At 45.6% G+C, this 19,390-nt stretch overlaps 2 protein-coding genes across 2 annotated transcripts; one reads left to right on the plus strand and one right to left on the minus strand.

The window, feature by feature from the left end:
* Positions 1-317: 317 nt before the first annotated feature.
* Positions 318-10,123, plus strand: gle1 (GLE1 RNA export mediator). Its single transcript, XM_086169818.1, has 15 exons — positions 318-539; positions 1,511-1,738; positions 1,914-2,036; positions 2,301-2,449; positions 2,530-2,590; positions 4,433-4,690; positions 5,106-5,331; positions 5,456-5,568; positions 5,994-6,206; positions 6,334-6,524; positions 6,608-6,725; positions 7,723-7,827; positions 8,110-8,192; positions 8,293-8,356; positions 8,662-10,123. Exons 1-15 carry the CDS (start codon positions 441-443, stop codon positions 8,728-8,730), a joined length of 2,100 nt encoding a protein of 699 aa, XP_086025944.1. The 5' UTR covers positions 318-440; the 3' UTR covers positions 8,731-10,123.
* A 75-nt stretch (positions 10,124-10,198) lies between these two features.
* LOC147221518 (uncharacterized) lies at positions 10,199-18,923 on the minus strand. Its single transcript, XM_086169696.1, has 17 exons — positions 18,689-18,923; positions 16,114-16,233; positions 15,152-15,282; positions 14,671-14,788; positions 14,453-14,584; positions 14,297-14,371; positions 13,800-13,871; positions 13,598-13,714; positions 13,311-13,505; positions 12,892-13,001; positions 12,270-12,405; positions 11,866-11,976; positions 11,506-11,769; positions 11,164-11,264; positions 10,919-11,081; positions 10,719-10,844; positions 10,199-10,449 (listed from the first exon to the last, which is right to left on the minus strand). Exons 1-17 carry the CDS (start codon positions 18,785-18,787, stop codon positions 10,303-10,305), a joined length of 2,217 nt encoding a protein of 738 aa, XP_086025822.1. The 5' UTR covers positions 18,788-18,923; the 3' UTR covers positions 10,199-10,302.
* Positions 18,924-19,390: the final 467 nt, after the last annotated feature.

A 19,390-nucleotide genomic window follows, 5' to 3' on the forward strand; every position in this document is an offset into this window, starting at 1 on the left:
AAAGAAAAACAACGCATTGCACATTAATGTAAGAAGTACATCTAATATGTCTCACCAAATGCACAAAAATCGTTTCATGACTATAAATCTTTATTTTAAAAGTGTCAAAATATTTAAATTTATTTCATGAGAATGGCTTTATTATATCACTGTTTTTTTTTTTACTTTGTAAAGCTATAGGGGGTGATAGAGAACTTGAGTTTTCTGTTAAAACAATAAATTATAAATAATAATAAATAATAAATGAATAATAAATTAAAGTTTGATTTGATCCAATTTAATTTGGATTGGGGAAACTTGGATCCGTTTCCGCTTCCGGTGTGTTCCCGGCCATCATGCAACGACATCCGGTTGGATTCAAAATTTAGCCGAACTTGGCTTATAACTTTTTTGTTGTGTTTTGTGTGTGTGTGTTTTTTTTGTTGGTGTTTCCTGCCATCATGCCTGTTCAAAGTCTCCGGTTCGACACGCTAGAAGCTTTAAAAAAAACGCCGAAGGGAAAGATAAAATTTGAGCCTTGTTGGTCGGCGAAAGGCGTGGTGAGTCAACGCTAACTTAGCCTAGCCGCTTGTTGTCAGCATGTTCTTGCATTCACTGCATCTCTGATAAATATACTAATTTAGATCCGATTCAACCGTTATGTCATTGCACATGTAAAAAACAGGAAGAACGGGATTTCTTGTTTACAGTTTATACAAGGCAGATAACTAAAAATTTGATTCCGTTATATTTCAGTAAGCTATTGGCATCAAGGATGTTTGCTTGACTACTTTTAGAGACCTGCATGAAGCATTTCAATATTTAACGAGTTCAGATTTATTTAAAGAATTGTGTTTTATGAAACGTAATTCATTTCATGACCTTTCTGAGAGTTGTGCAAGGCGCTTGTGTCTCAATAAGCGCGCTCATATGAGGCTTTATTATGAGATGAAGACTGAACATCAAATGTCAAAACAACATTCATCTCTAAATATAGGCTCTGGCACCAGAGCCTGGTATATTCTAGTTAAAAGAAAATGGTCTCATTATTGACATTTATGGCTATTATGATTTGCACGACTCAGTTTAGATTAACATTTAATTTTAAGAATTTACTTTTATTTAATTTCAGGTGAAAAGTAGGCTCATCAGAAAAAAATCAGACAATGATACTTTGTTTTTTTTTCAAACGTATTATAGTATCTCATCGGCTAATATCAGCTGATTTACGTTAACTTAAACATTTGAATGTGTTATCAATGCACTCACTAAATAATGAAAGAGCAATCGATTTTAATATATTAACCACAGCCTAAGGTTTTTTCAGGAAACTGAAGCTGCCACTATGGTTGAAATTAAAGCAGACAACCTGCAGCTCCTACAGGGTTTATTAAGCAACATGTATATCTTAAGAAATAAACAATTCAAAATATTTGCAGGAGCAGGTGCATGGTATACCATTTTTATACACAGATATTATATTCTGCAATGATGTGCGCCCTGTCTTTAACACATCTTTGTGTTTGTGCAGGATATTTTTTCAGGTTGTAAAGAAGTCCTCAGCCTGCCCCAACAGGCTGCTGCTATCTTGGATCGTTTGGGCCCTTTACCTCAGCAGAGAAGCAGCTTTCTGAACTCGGTGTCTGGAAATTCGAGTCCAGGGCTCTCTGAGGAAATCTCTGTCTCCTGTTCCTCCCCGGGATCAGCAAAGAGCAATACGCTCGTCCTGACACCCAGGCCGAAGAGTGAGAGTGAGCAGGCAAGTCTCTACGCCACACAGCAACTGTTCGGTTGATGAAATGACGTGGTCAACAAATTTGAACGAAACCTGGGGCTATTGCTTGGCAGCATGTCAAAAGAAACATCATTCACATCCCTGTATTTGAATTAAATTGCCCCCAACCCCCATCTTTTCCCATGTGAACCTGCTGCAGGCTGACAGCCATGACCCCTTCCCCCCTGAGTCGCAACCCGCTATCTCCCTGCTTTCGCCTAGCGCCATGGAGACGGCTGGCTGCATCCTCATCTTCGAGGCAGAACAGCGTAGGAAGGCCAAGGTCAGAAAAAATCGGTCTCAAATCCCTCATGTGCTGTGTCTTTGCACCACATTTACCTAAATGAAGTGTTTACAGCTAGGGGGTATTCTATTCAAACTCTGAGGGAGAATGTCGGTGTTATACTACTGATTCAGTTTTGAATGTTTTTATAAACTTCATATTCACGTCGATTGATTGATGAGACGTCAGAGATGAAACGGTACCTGGGCAGTTGTGGATGTCAAGTTGACAGAGGTCTCCGCTGTCTCTTACCATCTCTCCCAGATGAAGCTTGAGGCTCGCCAAGAGATGCAAGAGAGCCTCATGGCGTCTGTGGTGAGCTCCGAATCGGAGCAGTTGAAACGCTTCGAGGAGCTGATGGAGCTGAAGCAGCGGCAGGATTTCCAGAGCATGAGAGACACGATGGACAGGGAGTAAGTCTCCCCTACCTAGAGACAAACGTTTCAGAAATATGGATTCCCTCCTTAATGGTCACCCTCTTGTTACTTTGTAGGACCAAAGAAAGCATCGGGCGTCAAGAAAAACTCAAAGAAGAGCAACGTCACAGAATTAAGGTCCGTAGGAAGCAGTAAATGTATAAAACTCCTAATGTTTAAAAATCCCTCTTGAAAAAAGTTCCTCAAGAACACTCAACTGAAGAACTAATAACAAACACTGACCTACTTGGACTAAGAATCCTCCAGCTGAAACAGACAGTAAGCAAGAAGTAAGAATCCAGGAATAGACTTTTTCTTTCCTTCAAATTTGATCTTGAATACACTAGTGGGGAGGTCTAATACTGTACAAGCCAGGAACAAAGAAGAAGAACGTCAGTAAAAACACTGATTTAAATGCAGGAATACTTAAACTCAAGTCGAGAGTAGTATATTTAACATAATACTTTGTTCGGTCAAAAGTTGGAAAATGAAACTAGCCTGTGCTTGCTGCTCAACAACAGGGGTGCCCATTTCGTCGATCGCGATCGACTGGTCGATCGCAAAGGCATTGTGGGTCGATCACATGGCATTGAAAAAAAAAGGATGATGATTTTCCGGACTTCCTCAATTACCACTGTATTATACACCAACAAGTATTATGTGCATAAATGCTCAACATGAAAGAGATAATGGATGTGGCAACAAAGATCGCCTGTTCTATTCGGGCCAGATCTCTTCAAAGACGGCTGTTCCGTGCACATCTGGAGAAGGCTGAGTGCGACCACTCAGAGTTGTTGTTGCACACCGACGTGAGATGGCAAAAGTCGGGGGAAATTCTTGCAAAGATTTCGAGAGCTGTTGCCGGAGATCAAGGAGTTTTTCCGTGAAGGTAGACATGCAGATTATAGCCAACTAAATGACCATCAGTGGCTGCTGGACTTGGCATTTTTTAACCGATCTGACCGACATGCTGAATGACCTTAATCTAGAGCTGGAAGGAAAGGACAAAACTGTGATCAATATGATCAGCTCAGTTAATGCTTTCAAACGCTAAAATGCAACATCTCTCCTCAAAGCTCCACTGCCATGATTTTGCAAACTTCCAGAATCTCGCGGCAGAGCTGGAGACACAAGAGCAGTCATATGTGCAGCTTGACAGTGCACGCTACTTAAAGCAAATTGACAGTTGTCTGTCAGAGTTCGACAGACGCTTTCAAGACTTTGCTGTACTCGAGCCAGTCGCTACATTCATGTGCTACCCTTTCCTGGAAGATGCTGAGGTTGTTTCACTGGCATCAAAAGTTGCAACACTGTTTCACCTGAACTGTTCTGGAGTGGAGGATGAGATTCTGACACTTTAAGTCGACATTCAGCTGAAGGCCAGAGCTCATGTACAATTCTGGAACTTACTCACAGAGGACAAGTACCCCAACATCAGAAAATTTGCCACCTTCTTGACTGCATTATTTGGCTCCACTTATTTATGTGAGTCAGCTTTTTCCCACATGAAGACCATTAAGTCAAAGTACCATTCCACCATGTCCGATGAGCATCTGGAAGTCTGCTTGAGGCTGGCTCTCAGCAGTTACTGTCCAGACTATGCATCCCTGGCTAATTCCATTTAGTGCAAGTCATCAGAATAAGGTAATGACAAAAAAAAATGTACAGAGTTGTATTGTGAAATATAGGTTGTTGCAGTAATGCAAGGAACACCAGCATATACTGTACATATAAAAATTATTCTCAATATATTTATAAATAATGTGTTTTGCATTTTTAGTGGGCGGTAGATCATTTTGACTCGGTCATGTCATAAGTAGCTCTCAGGTTGAAAAAGTGTGGGCACCCCTGCTCTACAATTAGGGCTCAAAGTTCACCGTGCGCCCGTTAACTGAGCCTTACAGTTCCGAAAGTCCTGAGAGTTAACGGGTGTCTCGGACGTGACGACTGATGTTTGACTTTGTGTTTATCCCCCACCAGATCCTGAACCTGCGCCTGCGGGAGGCGGAGCAGCAGCGCCTGCGGGAGGCAGAGATGGAACGACACCGCCAGGCCGAAGGCAGGGAGAGGCTCCGCAACCTAAACACCATCCAAGAGGAGATCCTGCAGCTCAACAAGCAGCTGGAGCCCTCCATCCAAAGCCAGAGCGCCCTGCCCCCCGCCACCGTCACCACCTACAGTGTCCGCGGCAACCAGCTCTGCTCCCAGGTGTCCGAGGTGGTCCGCAAAACAGCAGAGGTCAGTTTGACTCCCGGATGATAGAGCTCAGGTTTGAGTCTGACCGCAGGGTTTAGTGAAGGAGTTCAGTTTTTTTTCAGTTTGATATTTCAAGACTGGCTGCCTGTGTTTTGTTATTCTAAATCAAACCCTTGGTCTTCACAAGCAGAAGTCGTCATGCCTGTGGATTCCTCACCCGCTGTCTGCTGTTAACATGTTGAAGGATCGATGAAATTAACAATCACCTTCAGTCCCTCGGTGTTTTCGGACTCTGTCTTTCCTGTCCCCTTTGATTGTTTTTCGTTAAACTGTTCAGACTGTTTCTGAAGTCGATTTGGGTCCCATGTAATGTGATTTAAAAAAAAAAAAAAAAAAACTTTGGAGAGTACAATCTGTTTCTCTGATTCTCTGTCGCGGCTCCTTGTCCTTTATCCAGGGTGAGTTTCCCAGCATGGAGGACATGGCGGCAGCGGAGAGAGCTCTCCAGGACATGAGGGCACTGATCAGGGTGATGCAGGAGGATGCAGCCAGGGCCCAGGAGGAGAAGAAAAGGAGGGAGCTGGAGGAAGAAGAAGAGCGGAGGAAGCAGGCAGAGCAGCAGGCGCAGCAGAGCGAGCAGAAGGTGGCGGCGCCGTCGACCAAAGAGAAAGCCCAGAAAGAAGGTGAGAGAAAGTGAATGATTCATTCCGGGCGGATTGAATTTATAGAAAATGGCGTGGGTGCTGTGTCGTTCCGTCACGCCGAATGCCATGTGAGGGGCTGCTAACGGCAGGTGTTGTCCCACAGGGCTGCAGAAATACGCCGCGGAGAGCACGCGCAAGTGGTACAAGGAGCTGCAGGAGTCTGCCACCCGGATCGCACAGTCCTGCGAGGAACTCAGCTCCCCGCAGGACGCCCAGGTGAATTTGTGTTCCGTGGACGGTCACGTGATCCGGCTCTGAGAACTTGATTACAACTAGATCGTTTAGTAAAAAAAAAAAAAAGGAGGAAACAAAACTAAAACGACAAATGGAATTTGGGAAAGCAGAGCAAAGGAAGGGGCTCAGAGAGGCGGGTCATTTCCACTCCGTACACAAAAAGTTCTGATTCAGTGTTTTTAAGAAGAGCGAAGTGAAACGTCACCAAAATTGCTGCTTCCATCTTTATAATCGTCCGATAAAGCGTCAGGCCCAGTTAAATGTCAAAATGCCTCGACGCCGACACGCCTTATCAGCGTTTGAAGTCTGCTAACATGTCGTTGCGATAGTAAATTGAACCAGCCCTATAAATGATAACCGTGGATTAACGAAGCCGTATCCCGCCCCGCTCCTCTCCTGTCGTTCAGACAAAGAGGCTGAAGCTAGAGCTCCAGAAGGCAGCCACCATCCCCGTCAGCCAAATCTCCTCAAACTCGGGCTCACAGCTTCGGGAGGTGTTCGACAAGATGGACAAGCTGCTGTCGGGACGGGCCGTGGTGTCCGGGGGGAAGTCAATCTCCGTCTCCCAGCATCCTCGGGGTCTGAGCTTTGTCTGCTACAAGCTGGCCGAGAAGTTTGTGGTGAGTGTGTTGAAATTATGGGACGACAGCTCAACTCCTGAGTTTTTCAAAAATCCCTAAATGTCATTATCTGCGCTGTAAATCCAGCCGGCTTTTAATACTTCATTTGCTTTTTACCTCCTTTTAGAAACAAGGCGAGGAGGAAGTAGCGGCTCACCACGAAGCCGCCTTCCCCATCGCCGTGGTGGCCTGCGGGATCTGGGAGCGGCACCCCCAGGTGGGCGACCTCTTCCTGGCCCACCTCCACAAACGGTGCCCCTACGCCATCCCCAACTACCCCCCCATGAAGGAGGGCACGCCCCTGGAGGAGTACCGCGGGTCAGTGCCTCCCTCCGGTCGGTCAATCTGGATTTGATAAAAAGAGACGGGAGCTGAAACAGTTTTCTCTTCGACCTGTGCAGTATCCTCGGCTACCGTGATGACGAAGGTCAGGATAGCTTCCTGAAAAGGATGTCGGGGATGGTGCGGCTCTATGCCGCCGTGATCCAGCTCAGGTGGCCCTACGGAGCCAAGGACGGGGTGAGGAGTCTGGCGGATCATTGCTTTACACCACGGGACAAACTCATTTCTGTCCCCGCGGCGGTAGATAATACGTAATCTAATCTGATTACCGCACACTGCGACTGGGCAGTAAACCAGTGTTTGACAACACCCAGAGCATATTTCATCGCCACTTGAAAGGACGTGATAATAAATGCAGCGTGTCGTACATTAACTGACCCGAATGTGTCCGACGGGGCGTTTAATCAGCACTTGTCTAGAAGCCCGCTGCATATCAATGAAACTGTCGCACACAATCACATTCTCATCAACTCACTTCAGTGGGAAGATCTGATGGCCCCAGAGAAACCCTCTGAGTAGGATAAGATCTGTAGAAAATGAATTTATCAACGTGTTTGGGCTGAAATACACACTTGAAATTTGGAAACATTCTCTTTCAAATTCAAATATTCTGCTCAAGTGAAATTGTCCCAAGATGATAATATGGGGAAAAAAACAACTGTCGAGCTGGTGAGCCTTCAAAAACAAACATTTGTCTTTTAACTTAAATGGTGACACAAGCAGAACCCGAGGATTCCCACGCAATATACACTGCTCAAAAAAATAAAGGGAACACTTAAAAAACACATCCTAGATCTAAATGAATGAAATATTCTTATGAAATACTTTGCTCTTTACACAGTTGAATGTGCTGACAACAAAATCACACAAAAATGATCAATGGAAATCAATTGTATCAACCCATGGAGGTCTGGATTAGGAATCACACTCAAAATTAAAGTGTAAAAACAAACTCCAGGCTGATCCAACTTTGATGTAATGTCCTTAAAACAAGTCCAAATGAATCTGTGTTGCTTCCTGAGTGGACACTTATGATTTCACAGAAGTGTGATTGACTTGGAGGTACATTGTGTTGTTCAAGTGTTCCCTTTATTTTTTTGAGCAGTATATTTGTGTCCAACGCAATGCTGACAGCACACCTCTTTCTGTTCCTTGTCTGGTCATGCCGTTCCAGGCAGCACCTCACGGCCTCAACCACGGCTGGCGCTGGCTGGCCCAGATGCTGAACATGGAGCCGCTGGCCGACATCACGGCGACTTTGCTGTTTGACTTCCTGGAGGTGATGCTGTGTGTTTTATCTCGTCGATTCCATTTGCAAGATCGCTCTTGTTTTGACAGTCACGGTCTGTCAAACACTCGTGACGCCGGTCGTATCGGTGGGATGTTCAACACCTCAGGTGGACGAACCCTCCCGTTATTCTGGGGAGCAGTAAAAGCCGCCGTGTTTCAGTGTCGCGAAGAACAGCGACTTCCTCCTCAGTTTGAAACGTCCCACCGGTCACGGACGACACATTTTCAGCCCATCTCCACTCTGAACTCGTATAATCGTGTCTGCCTCCAGGTGTGCGGACACGCCATGGTGAAACTGTACCAGAGTCAGTTCTGGAAACTGATGCTGCTGCTGCAGGAGGAATATCTTCCCAGGTAGACGCAGCAAAGCCCCAGCACGACACCATCACGGCCGCCTGCGAACGTAGCGGTCGATGAACTGAGGTCCCCGTGTCGTTCTCTGTCCCGTATGCAGGATCGAAGCCGTGACCAGCGAGGGACAGATGGGGTCGCTGATGAGACTCAAGGGGTTTCTGGAGGTACGATTGCGACTTTGCAGCTTCTGTCTCACAGGAATTGGGGCTGAGCGGGCTCATCTGTTTTGTTTTTTTTTTATCAGAAATTTCCTGTCTCTGAATATTCGTTGACTTCTGAGCTTTTAGCATGACTGTGTGAGACTTTTGTCATCTTAAATCAACATTTACTGCGGTTCACACCGGCGCTAGAATTTTCCCCTGCTACAAACACTGTCTCTAAAAAATCAGCATGAGTTGCTTTGTGCTTGAAGTTGTTCTTTTACCAGCGACCTTTTTTTTTTTAATATGGAATTTCAATCTCCCCATAGACGTCTCTGAAGACCCAGCAGATAAGGCCACCCAAGGGCGAGCTGAGCGTCTCCTTCTGGAGGTCGTGATACAATGACACCTCACGGGAGGGGAGGAAAAAAAAAAAAAAACTGTCCTAAAGCCAGAATAGAACGGTCACATGGCCGCGCCCCATCAGCGTCGACCCGGAGACTCCAGTGAAAACACAAACTCCGAGAGGAACAGGGGATGGACATTGATTGACCTCTAAAGTCATAAACGCCGTAAATGCCTCTTGTGGCTTGATGAGTCAACAAACAGGATGCGCATGGAATCACTGACGTCTGTTCCATTTGACCTTTGACTGATCTTTTTTTTTTTTTTTAGGAGTCTGGATTTGCAATGTGCATCCTGTTGGTAAAAGTTCTGGTCTGCTTCTTTTGTCCCAGCAATGAGAACAGATTAATGGATCTGATTCCAGTTGATTCAGAAGGGGTACTTCGATCTAAAAATGATCTGAAGAACGTCCAAACCAGCAGTTAACCTCTCACAAATAAAATCGATTGTTGTCATTGTGGAAAGAAATGTTTTAACAATTTTTTATCTTACATGCGCCCATCCCGATTCTTAAAACCGTTTTATCCCTCAACGAATTGGTTTTCGGCTTGTGTGTTGTGTGAGAGAACATGTGCTATTAAGATAAGTGGCATTGTTACGTCGCTTAACCCTTTGTTGCTTCACAATGTTTTTTGTTTGACTGAGTTTTATTTGCTTCACTGAGCGCAGGATTTTTACCCCTCACATTTCCATGCAGTAGCCACTCAGATGTTTTTGTTTTGTTTATTTTAATGTCTCCACCATGTGGAAGCAGTACCTGTAGTTCGGTGAACTTTTGCAAAATGTCACAGGAGAGGACGCCTGATACGATGTTATTATAAAACGGCGGCTGTAATATGACGTCAGGATTGCAGCCGCCGCTCATCATGTGAATAAAATATCGTCCGGGTGATCAACAAAGAAAAAAAAAATGACGAAATAAAAACTCATCAGCAGAAATCTGAGCTTGTTTTTTAGCTTTAACATTAAGTTTTAGTCATTTTTATTCTTTTGGTCCAAGTTTTGAATTGTGACTAAAGGGATTATTCTGACTTTTTACTTATTCGGGTGAAATAATCCTTTTCAGATGAAGCTACAGGATATCAAAAGTTGTATTTGGTATAACTGACTGGAACAAATGTGTTTTTGCAGTTGGTGGATCCCAAACAAGTCGTCCAAATATGCCAAATAACTTTTTGAGTTATTTGGACTTTTGTAACTATTTAAGTTTAAATAAGAGTACAGGTTTGTAACAAATAGATGTAAAAGTTTTTCTATTAAACAGTCTGATATTTTACATTTTTCCTTGATGTTTGTGAGAGCTGATGTAACACAAAGTGTTTAAACCTAGTTTCTGTTGCAGATGTTTCCATAGCAAATTAAAAATCTTTTGTTTAAAAAGAAAGAGTGAAGATGTTAGAGTGTATTTGGATGCAGGATGTCTCTAATTTGAAGTGACTCGGAAGAAAAAGAAACATCGGATTTTCTGAAGAAAAGTCTTTATTTAAAAGGGGTTTTTTTTAAAACAAAAAATCTCTTAATTTATGTTTAAAATGTGCATTCTTCCTCAGCACTGGATGGGGATGTCAGCTGGTCAGCACAGACTCAGAGAAGACGTTCCCCAGGGACGTCTTCAGGTAGTGGACGTAGCTCTGCAGGCTGCGGTTGGTTGAATCGGACTGTTCCAATCTGTCTTTCAGGTTCTGCAGCTGGTTCTGAAAGCGACGTTCCATCTAAAAGTACAAACGCCGAGATACAGTTAAGATACTTTTCTGCGTTTCCACAATGACAGCAGTGACACCACGAGAACCGTGAGAATGACTTATTTGTTCAAACCGCCGTTTGGTACGAAAGGCAGAGGAGCCGATACACGAATGAGGGGGGTTACAGAATTTGTGTGTTTGTGTGGCCTCTCCGGTCAAGCAGGCAGAAAGAAACTCAGAGCCAAGGAAAGTTATAGTTGCCGGGCGGTGGCTTCACGGAGAAGTTGAGCGGGACGTACCTCCTCCTTGCTGCGCTGCAGCTGAGCCAGCTCGGCTCGGGCTCGGCTCAGCTGGCTCTGCAGGTCCAGGGCCTTGGAGTGCGACGCTTTCTCTTTGGCCAGGATTCTCTGCATGCTCTCGTCAACCTGCAGGTCAAAGGAAACATGGTTGACGGACGTCAGGACGCCGAAAGCCCTGTGTGTGTCCACGCGTGTCCCACCTGCCGCTGGGCGTCGTCCAGCGCCTGTTGCAGCTGCCGGCCCAGGACGTCACACTCGTGCTTCTTCTCCTCCAGCTGCTGCTGCACGCGGCCTACGGTGGCCTCCGTGGAGGCCAGGCTCTGGGACGCGGCTCTATTCTCCACTGTCACATCCTCCAACCTCCTGGTCTCACAAACACACACACCTGCGGTCAATCTCCCTTCCCCCGCACATCTCGAGCTGCCGGGGCCAGCGCCCACCTTACCTCTCCAGATTCACATTCTTCTCCTTGAGGAGGTTGTTCTCCTCCTGCAGCAGGGAGTTCCTTCGCTGCAGCGTCTCCAGCTGGGCGCCCTGCTGCTCCACCTGCACAGGAGCAGTCTTTTTTTTAATTTGAAGTTAAAATGGCTTCTTTGGGCCAATCTTTTCCTCCTTTCCCTGACAGTGATGTGATCAGTTTGTGATCCTCCGAGATGATGCCTGAATCAGTCTTAGCACACTAGCTGGAATAATTCAAATGATCACCAGGAGAGTATTAAACAAAGTAATTGTTTGTTAGCCCACTTTATTCCCTGCCCTACTACCCAGCCAGTCAGCAGAATGGTACCTTGAGCCTGACTTGGGCGAGGTTGGCGGTGTGCTCCGTGTTCCTCCTCTGATGAGCATCGGCCTCCTCCTGGACGTCGCGGAGCTGCTGCTCGGTCTTCCTCAGCCTTTCGGGCAGCGCCTCCAGCTCCCTGATCCGAGCCACAAGCTCCCTCTTCAGCTGCTCCTTCTCCCTCTCCAGGCTGGCCCGGGCGTCCCGTGCCTCCTGCTGCATCGCCTCCAGCTTCAGGCAGCTCTCGTCTGACTTCAGACGGGCCTGCTGGACCTGCAGGAGATGTACGTCCCCATCATCATCATCATCATCATCATCATCACACCGACGCCGCGTCCCGCAGAGGTTTCAGCCGAATCCATCCTTTACCTTGGTCTTATATTTGTCCACCAGCGCCTCCTGCCTCCGGAGGGAGGACTTCAGTTGACGGGCTTCGGCGTGCAGTGATCGCAGGTTCTCTTCCGATGACCTCAGCTCGCCCTGAACCGGGACCGAGACAACAGAGCTACATTTCGCACGGGAACTTAAACCGCAGCAGAACAGCTGTTGCGCTGTGTCGCTGGCATATTTAAACATTGTTGGCCAGGCGCTGCTATTGGACGTCCATCACAACAGGGTGCAGCAATCATAAAAATAACAATTACGTGTGAAAACAAAACAAACGGGACTTAAATAATAGGTAGCAAATGAAATTCCAGTTGCCGTTTTTGAGAGAGTTTTCATGAGCGACAGCCTCGCTGTGCTCCAGGGCTTGGTGAAGGTACTTGGTGTACCTGGAACCTCTGGTTGTCCAGCTTGATGGAGGCGTTTTCGGCGCTGAGGCTCTGAATCTGATCCCGCAGCCCTTCCCTCTCGGCCCGACCCCCCTCCTCCGCCACCTGGAGCTGGGAGGTCAGCTCTGTCATGCGGCTGTGGGCACGAACATCGAAGTTGGCCTTATTTTATTTATTTATTGCCGTTACTCTCTATAATCAAATTATATATATTCATACATTTGAGTCTTCATGCCGTTAAATGCCTGTCATCCTTTCACTTTCCCAAGAGTTTGTATCTGTGTGCACTTTATACCTTGTAGTTTAAAGTTTACTGTTTAATGTAATAGTGCAATTTACTGTTTAATTTGCACTCAATTATTATTTTTGTTAATTTCATGTCATCGTGGGACTGTGAGAAACATCAGTGCATGTGGAGAAATTGACAATGAAGCTGACTTTGACCAACTCATTTTCAACCACCTGGTCCCTTTTGTGTTTTTTATTTTCACTGTTACTTTTGGATCTGTATTTTGTGTATGTCGATATGTAGGGTGTTCTTAATTGTTGAATAAGGTGTCTTAAATACACTGTATTACTATTATTATTATTTATTATATTCCAGGAATCCAGGTGGACTCACAATTTGAGGGTGGAGATCTCCTCCACCAGCTGCCCCCGGACCGACGCCTCTCTGGAGTGGCGGAGGCACCAGTCGCTGGATGCGGACAGAGCCTGAGCCAGCTGGGATTCCTTTCCGTGCAAAACACACACACACACACACACACGCACACACACACACACACACACACACACATATGTTATTGAGTTATTACAATTGTAGATAACCAAATCTAATATTCTCATTCTGACAAACAGCAATAACATCAATATTTCTTCTTTGCAGGTTAAATCAAATCTGAAGAACCTTGATGCTGTGTTTAACTGGGGCTGCTATTTTGATCCTGTTAGCTAAAAAAAAACAAAAAAAATGTTTTAAATGATATTTTTATGTGTTTCTGTCCCGGTACATTGAGTACAACAGCTCATCTGGGTACCGACCTTCTCCTGGAGCCTGGCGTTGAGCTCACGGTTGGACTCCTCTGCCCGCTCGGCCTGCTGGAGGAGGAGCTCCAGCGCTTCCTTGTCCTGGGCTTGGGCTCGATCGTCCTCCTCCCTCTGTCCCCTCAGGGCCCGCAGCTCCTCCTGCAGGGCCAGGAGTTCGTCCTGCTGCTGTTCGACGCTCAGCTGCATACTCTGCATCCACACAGGAGATCCAGCTCCATCAGAAGAATACACTCCCCACCCCGTGCCCCTCCAGCTCCGGTGTGTGTTTTCTGCTCACTGACCTGGATCTGAGCCTCCAGTCGGACTTTCTCAGCCTCCGTCCGGCTAAGCTGGGACTCCAGGTGGTCGCGGGTCGACACCAGAACCCTTGACAGCTCCTGCGTCGTCTTCACGTTGTCCTGGTCGGGGATGAGACGGCGAGCGAGATGTCAAGTTGTTCACCCTCCCGGGCAAGGATCAAAAAAAACACATGCGGACAGGAACCTTTTCAAAATCCAGGTGGTCGGCGAGCTCGGATGCTTCCTTCGCTTTGTGGCTCAGTTTGGCTGAAAGTCTCTGTGGGAAAAAGAAAAGAGAAAACAAGTTAATACTTCACTTTCTTACCCGACTGACCATTAAGAGTCTTCAATGAACCTGCTGACTGGTTTTGGACTGTGAGATAAAGGCGGGGAACCTAGATTGAAAACCAGGCAGAAAACAGACCCTGAGGTGAGCGTGCAAACCTCTGACCCACCGGGACCCCATGAACACAACCTGTCACATGAACTGTCTCATTTTAAAGCAGTTTCTTCACTGAACATTGAGAGGAATATTCATATTTTTGATATTCAAAAAAACATCGTCCTGCCTTTGTAACCTGAGTGGGTTCATCTTGTAATTCCAGCTTTTATCATGTCAAACATTTATTTTTAAGAAAAGCAATGTTAAATGCCTGAGTCTAAACAAATGAGTGAGAACTGGACGCAGTGATGATTCCTCACCATGTTCTCTGCCTCGCTGTCCACCAGCCTCTTCTTCAGGGTGTCTCTCTGCTCCATCCACACCAGAGATTCCCTCTGTGGATCAGACAGGTTGATCAGAGGGCCGGTCGCCGGGCGCCTTCCCTCAGACCCGCCCCCTCCGACGCCCCCTCGCACCTCCAGCTCGCTCCACTTCCTGAGCAGCTCCCTCAGGCTGTGGTTGCTGTGGTCGAACAGCTCCATCTTCTCCAGCAGACTCTGCTGCTGGCGCAGCAGGGAGGAGGCGTGCAGCTTGGACAGGCTCTTGGCCTGGGGGCGAGAGCAAAACCAAGCTGAAAATGAATCGATTGCTAAATAAACGAAAACGCGTCCACGGTGGGAAGGGGGGGAGCTACCTTCACCAGGCTGTCGACAGTCTCCTTCAGGGCCGTCAGCTGATTGGATACCGCCACGCCGTCAATCTCAGCCTCCACCAGCAGCCTGAGCAGCTCGTCCGTCTCTCTGGCCTGACTCCTGGGGGCGAGAGAAGGTCCAGTTCTACCAGACCCTTCCCGGGTTCCTGCGCTTTCTCAGTTTCTGAAGCTCTGATTCTAACAGGAGGTATTTCTTCTTCTACACAACCTGCTTCCTTATATTTGACTTTATCCCTGAGTTTCTCAGCATTTGTTCTCTGATATTTTACAAACTCACGTTGTTTTGTGAATGATTCTGAGCAAATAAGAAAGACGATGTACCACACTTTGGATTAAATTCTTCAAAATTTTTGACAGGGTCTGCATGTAGATGGCAAAATTTTACCTCCCCGTTTTTAATGTACATTGTGTTTATATTAACGTATGCATTTACAGCGAGCGGCAGACACCGAGGAACTCTTACTTCCTTGAACGGCGGCTGATGTCCTGCTCCCTGAGGAGGGAGCTCAGGTCCACGGACGCCGGTGTCGGGCCTCTGTCCTGTTTTCCCCGGACACCTGTCCCACCGCCTGTGTGGGGCCGGGCCGGGCCCCTCTGCTCACAAAGACACACCACAGAGGGTAAGCCCACCCCAACGCCAGGAAGGGAAATTATGACATTCAAAAAAACAAAAGTGCAGCAAACGTGTGAAAAATTTGTTCTGTTTTTTTCCAGTGACTCTTCTCATTCCGGATTGTTTTATGTTCCTACGTAGAATCCCCATGACCAGAAGAGCCGTGGATTAAGTTGAATTTGGATTGGAAAAATTTCAAACCATTGGGTCCAGAAAATGTCTGGAAAAGTGGACTGTTGAGTCTGAAATATGTCCGAAAAAAAGTGTGTGTGTGTGTGTTGGGGGGGTAGGAGGGACTTTCTTCCATTTCCAGTGTTCGGAGGAGCCAACGTTCTGAAAGTGAGTAGGATTCTGCAACAGAACCCCCTCAGCGTTTACTCTGTCACTTTCTGAGAAGACGACTGCAGCCGCATTGTCAGATTTTGAAGGAAGGTTTTAAATACGAAGACGAAAAAGTCGAGTTTTCCTGATTTCATTTGAACAGATCAACTTCAAGAACTTCGGCAGAAAGACTTTACCTGGCAAACTTTTGCTATTTTTGCCAATATTCTCAAAAATGAAACTTAACACCATATTATTTATCCTCTAGCTATTTGTAGTCTTATACCATTTTAGCTTTATTCTTCCACAACCTTAATTGTGAGCATCTTTCACACCGTGGACGGTTTGGGTGTTTGTCTTATTCCTAGCTGATGCAGCCTTCTAGAACTCTCACTGTTTCAAATCTTTTGAGGTAGCAGAGCGAGTGTCTGTTTCCAGATCAGGTGGATGTTTGTGTGTTTCTGATGATGTGCAGTGTGGTATACAGACACCTGGGGGGGATGTGAGCCCGTATCTTTCCTGCTGGACGGTATTCCTGGAGGGATCCATGGCGCCCGGCCTTTCCACCTCCCCCCCGTTCCTTTCGCCGGTACCTCTTTCGTCCTGGTCAGCTGGAAAGTGGGGAAAAGGGAGTCGGTCAAGCACGTGGCAACAAGTCAAGAAAGATCATTGGAAATTTAAAAAAGAAATGATGAGAAATTGCCCCAAGACATTTGAAAATATAAATGAGATCAGATAAAACGCTTGATGCTGTTCATTATTCATAAATATAGACTTCATGCTATTCCAATATTTATGTTTCATGTTTCAGATTCTCTGAGAGTGTGAAGAAGACACCGAACAGCCTCGTCGGCCTGAAGGCGGCTTTGCCATATTTAGTTTTAACCCTGGATAACAGCCAGTAATCCTGATCGGCCGAGCCGAGTGCTTCCTGCTGGATCAGGAGTTCAGTCCAGGGTTTGGACTGAAGCAACATCCACAAATCCATGACGAGAAGGGGAGTTTTGTTACTGACTTTTTAGAAATTGGCAGCCAATGAAATGACCCGCGGAGCGAGGCGGAGTCCAAATGTTTAACACCCACGACTGCAGAAAACGCTTAAAGCTTCCAAAAAATAGTCTTCTATAAATCCAAACGTACTAACTTTAATCTTAACTACTGATTACTTTATTCTAACCACTGTGAATAGAGTAGCCAACTTTTAATCATCTTGAATTTTAGCAATTTTTAAAATGTATTATTACTAGCATATTTTCCTGTCGCTTTGCAAAAAAGGAACTCAATTTAACTGAAAACATTTGGGTGTATTTTGCAAGAAAAAAATAAATGGACAGAAACGTGAAGACAAAACACTGGATAAATGTCAAAAAGTGAGGAAAAAAAGGATTGACACACAAGAGGTGAAATTAGTTAAAAAGAAGAGTCTCAAGGCGTGTTTCATGGCAACATCTTGATTGACTTCTTTCGTAGAATAATGATTGCTACTTTTGGACTTATTCGCCCACAAGTTAACACAAAATTTTATTTGGTTGAAAACTATTTGCAAATGATGACTTCAATGTCAAATGTTAAAAGTTTCTTCTTTTCTTTTGGCCTGCTCCCTTCAGAGATCACCACAGCACATCATCTGGCTCCTTCGAACCCTCTCCTCTGCATCCTCTTCTCTCACTTCATGTCCGGCCCTCCATCCATACATCTCTCTGGTCTTCCTCTGGACACCCTCGCTGCCAGTTCCAACTTTCTACAACCCAGATCTTCATCATCCCACCTCTGTGCATGTCCAAAAAATCGCAGTCTGGTTTTATCTCCAGAACATCTAACATGTACTATCCCTCTGATGGACTCATTCCTGATCCGATCCATCCTCCTCATTCCCAAAGAGAACCACAACATCTCCAACTCTGCTGCCTCCATCTCTGCTTTCTGTTTTCTCCTCAGTGTCTCTGAACAAGACACCATAACTTGTCTCATCTCAGTCGACTACACCTTTCCTTTCATTCCAGCCAATACTCTTTTATCACACATCAGACCTGACACTTTTCTCCATCTGTTCCGACTTGTTTACACAGGTTTTTTTTCTATTCGCACATTTAATTTGGCAGTTCCTTGTGGTTTTGTTTTTTTTTAAAGTTGGATGGCTTCCTAAAACAACCCTTTGCATTTATCTGGGCTTGGGGAGACAAATTGAGGACACTGGCTTGTGCCCCATGTTTACATTCGTTAAAGGGGAGTATCTCGGGGAGTACTTCTTGGTTTGTATCCTTTGTATAATCGGTGTACAATACAGCAGCAGGAACAACCATGGTGGTATAGTTTAGAGACAGTGGAATCGAGGAAAAGACTTTAAGCACAGCGGGATGTAGCAGAAAGGAAAAAGAGTCGATCAGAGGGACGCCACACAATAAGATGTCAGATGGTTTGGACATGTACAGAAGACAGATTCAAAGATGCAAGATTCAGAGTGTTTATTGTCATGTATACAGTCCGGAAATGCATTTCCCTGTACAAAGAAATTCTTACTTTGTCATCTGCAATGCATCCACCTAAGTATTGGTAAATAACTAATAATAAACATAGTGTCGTGAAACTACAGAGAAATATAAACAGTATTAGCGATGTAAACAGTGTTGGCAAGATGTGTAGGTTAAAGTTGAGTGTGCAACTCTAAACGGTGTTGGCAAGATGTGTAGGTTAAAGTTGAGTGTGCAACTCTCAAAGTGCAGGTGCAGATCGTGAATATATTGGTAGAAGGATGCTGAGGTTGGAACTATCAGGTGGGTGGACAACAGGAAGACCAGACAGGCGATTTATAGATGGGGAGAAAGAGGACACGAAGTAAGTCTGTGTATGAATGCAGAGAATAGGATTAAATGGAGGAACATGATTTGGTGTGCCGACCCCTGAGGGGAGCAGCCAAAAAACAAAGCCTAATAATAGTAATATAGAAAAGAGGTAATGGCTTAATTAATTAAAACGCTGGCTGTTGAGGTGATCCAGCCGCGCCGCTGCCGACGACGAGCGACCGCCTCAACGGGGCGACGCTAGTTCGCGATGCGGGTTCTTCACCTGCGGGCTTCCACTGGGGCTCCTTCGCATATGAACATGTACCGGCGTCGTCTCCGGTACGTGTACGTGAACCGGCGGCGGCGAATCCCATGTTTTCATTCTCCCGCGACGGCTGGCGTTCGGGCGGGGTTGGGGGACTAAAACGTCCTTACATTTAAATCCACCACTGACGTTAAGAAAAAAAAATCACATTTAACCCCCCCGTTAAAATCACGACTAAACTCCCGACCGTTGAGCAGACTGTTGTTTGGGGGTAACTAATGAAGGATCCGATTGGTCCGCGCGCAAGAACATGCGCTGTGATTGGTAGGAGTGAGTTTTTGACAAACGTTGTCGTGGTAACCGTTTTGAAAAAAGGAAACCACGTAACAGGCTACGTTTTAACCCGTCGGTTGAAAAAAGTGTCCGAGAAGCAATTGCCCGAAAACCTCCGGTGAGGAACCTAAGGCGGCTTTGCTATTATATTTGTTCTGTAAAATAAATAGAAACATCAAATGACTAAAAAGATAATCCAAAATACATATTTATTTTTAACGTGGTTAAGCTTCATTTTATTTATTTTCCGGGATTTAAGGTACACCACGTAAAGTATTATGAGATTCCCGGTGAATAATAACGCTTCATTATGTAACTTTATTATCTACGCAGTTGGGTGGGAAACGGTCGACATGACTGCATTTCCTGTTTGTCAGTTGAACACTT

This window comes from Fistularia commersonii, chromosome 22 (genome assembly GCF_037954325.1).
Source record: "Fistularia commersonii isolate RoL2024-O1a breed Wild chromosome 22, RoL_Fcom_v1.0, whole genome shotgun sequence".
Classification (NCBI taxonomy): Eukaryota; Metazoa; Chordata; class Actinopteri; order Syngnathiformes; family Fistulariidae; genus Fistularia; species Fistularia commersonii.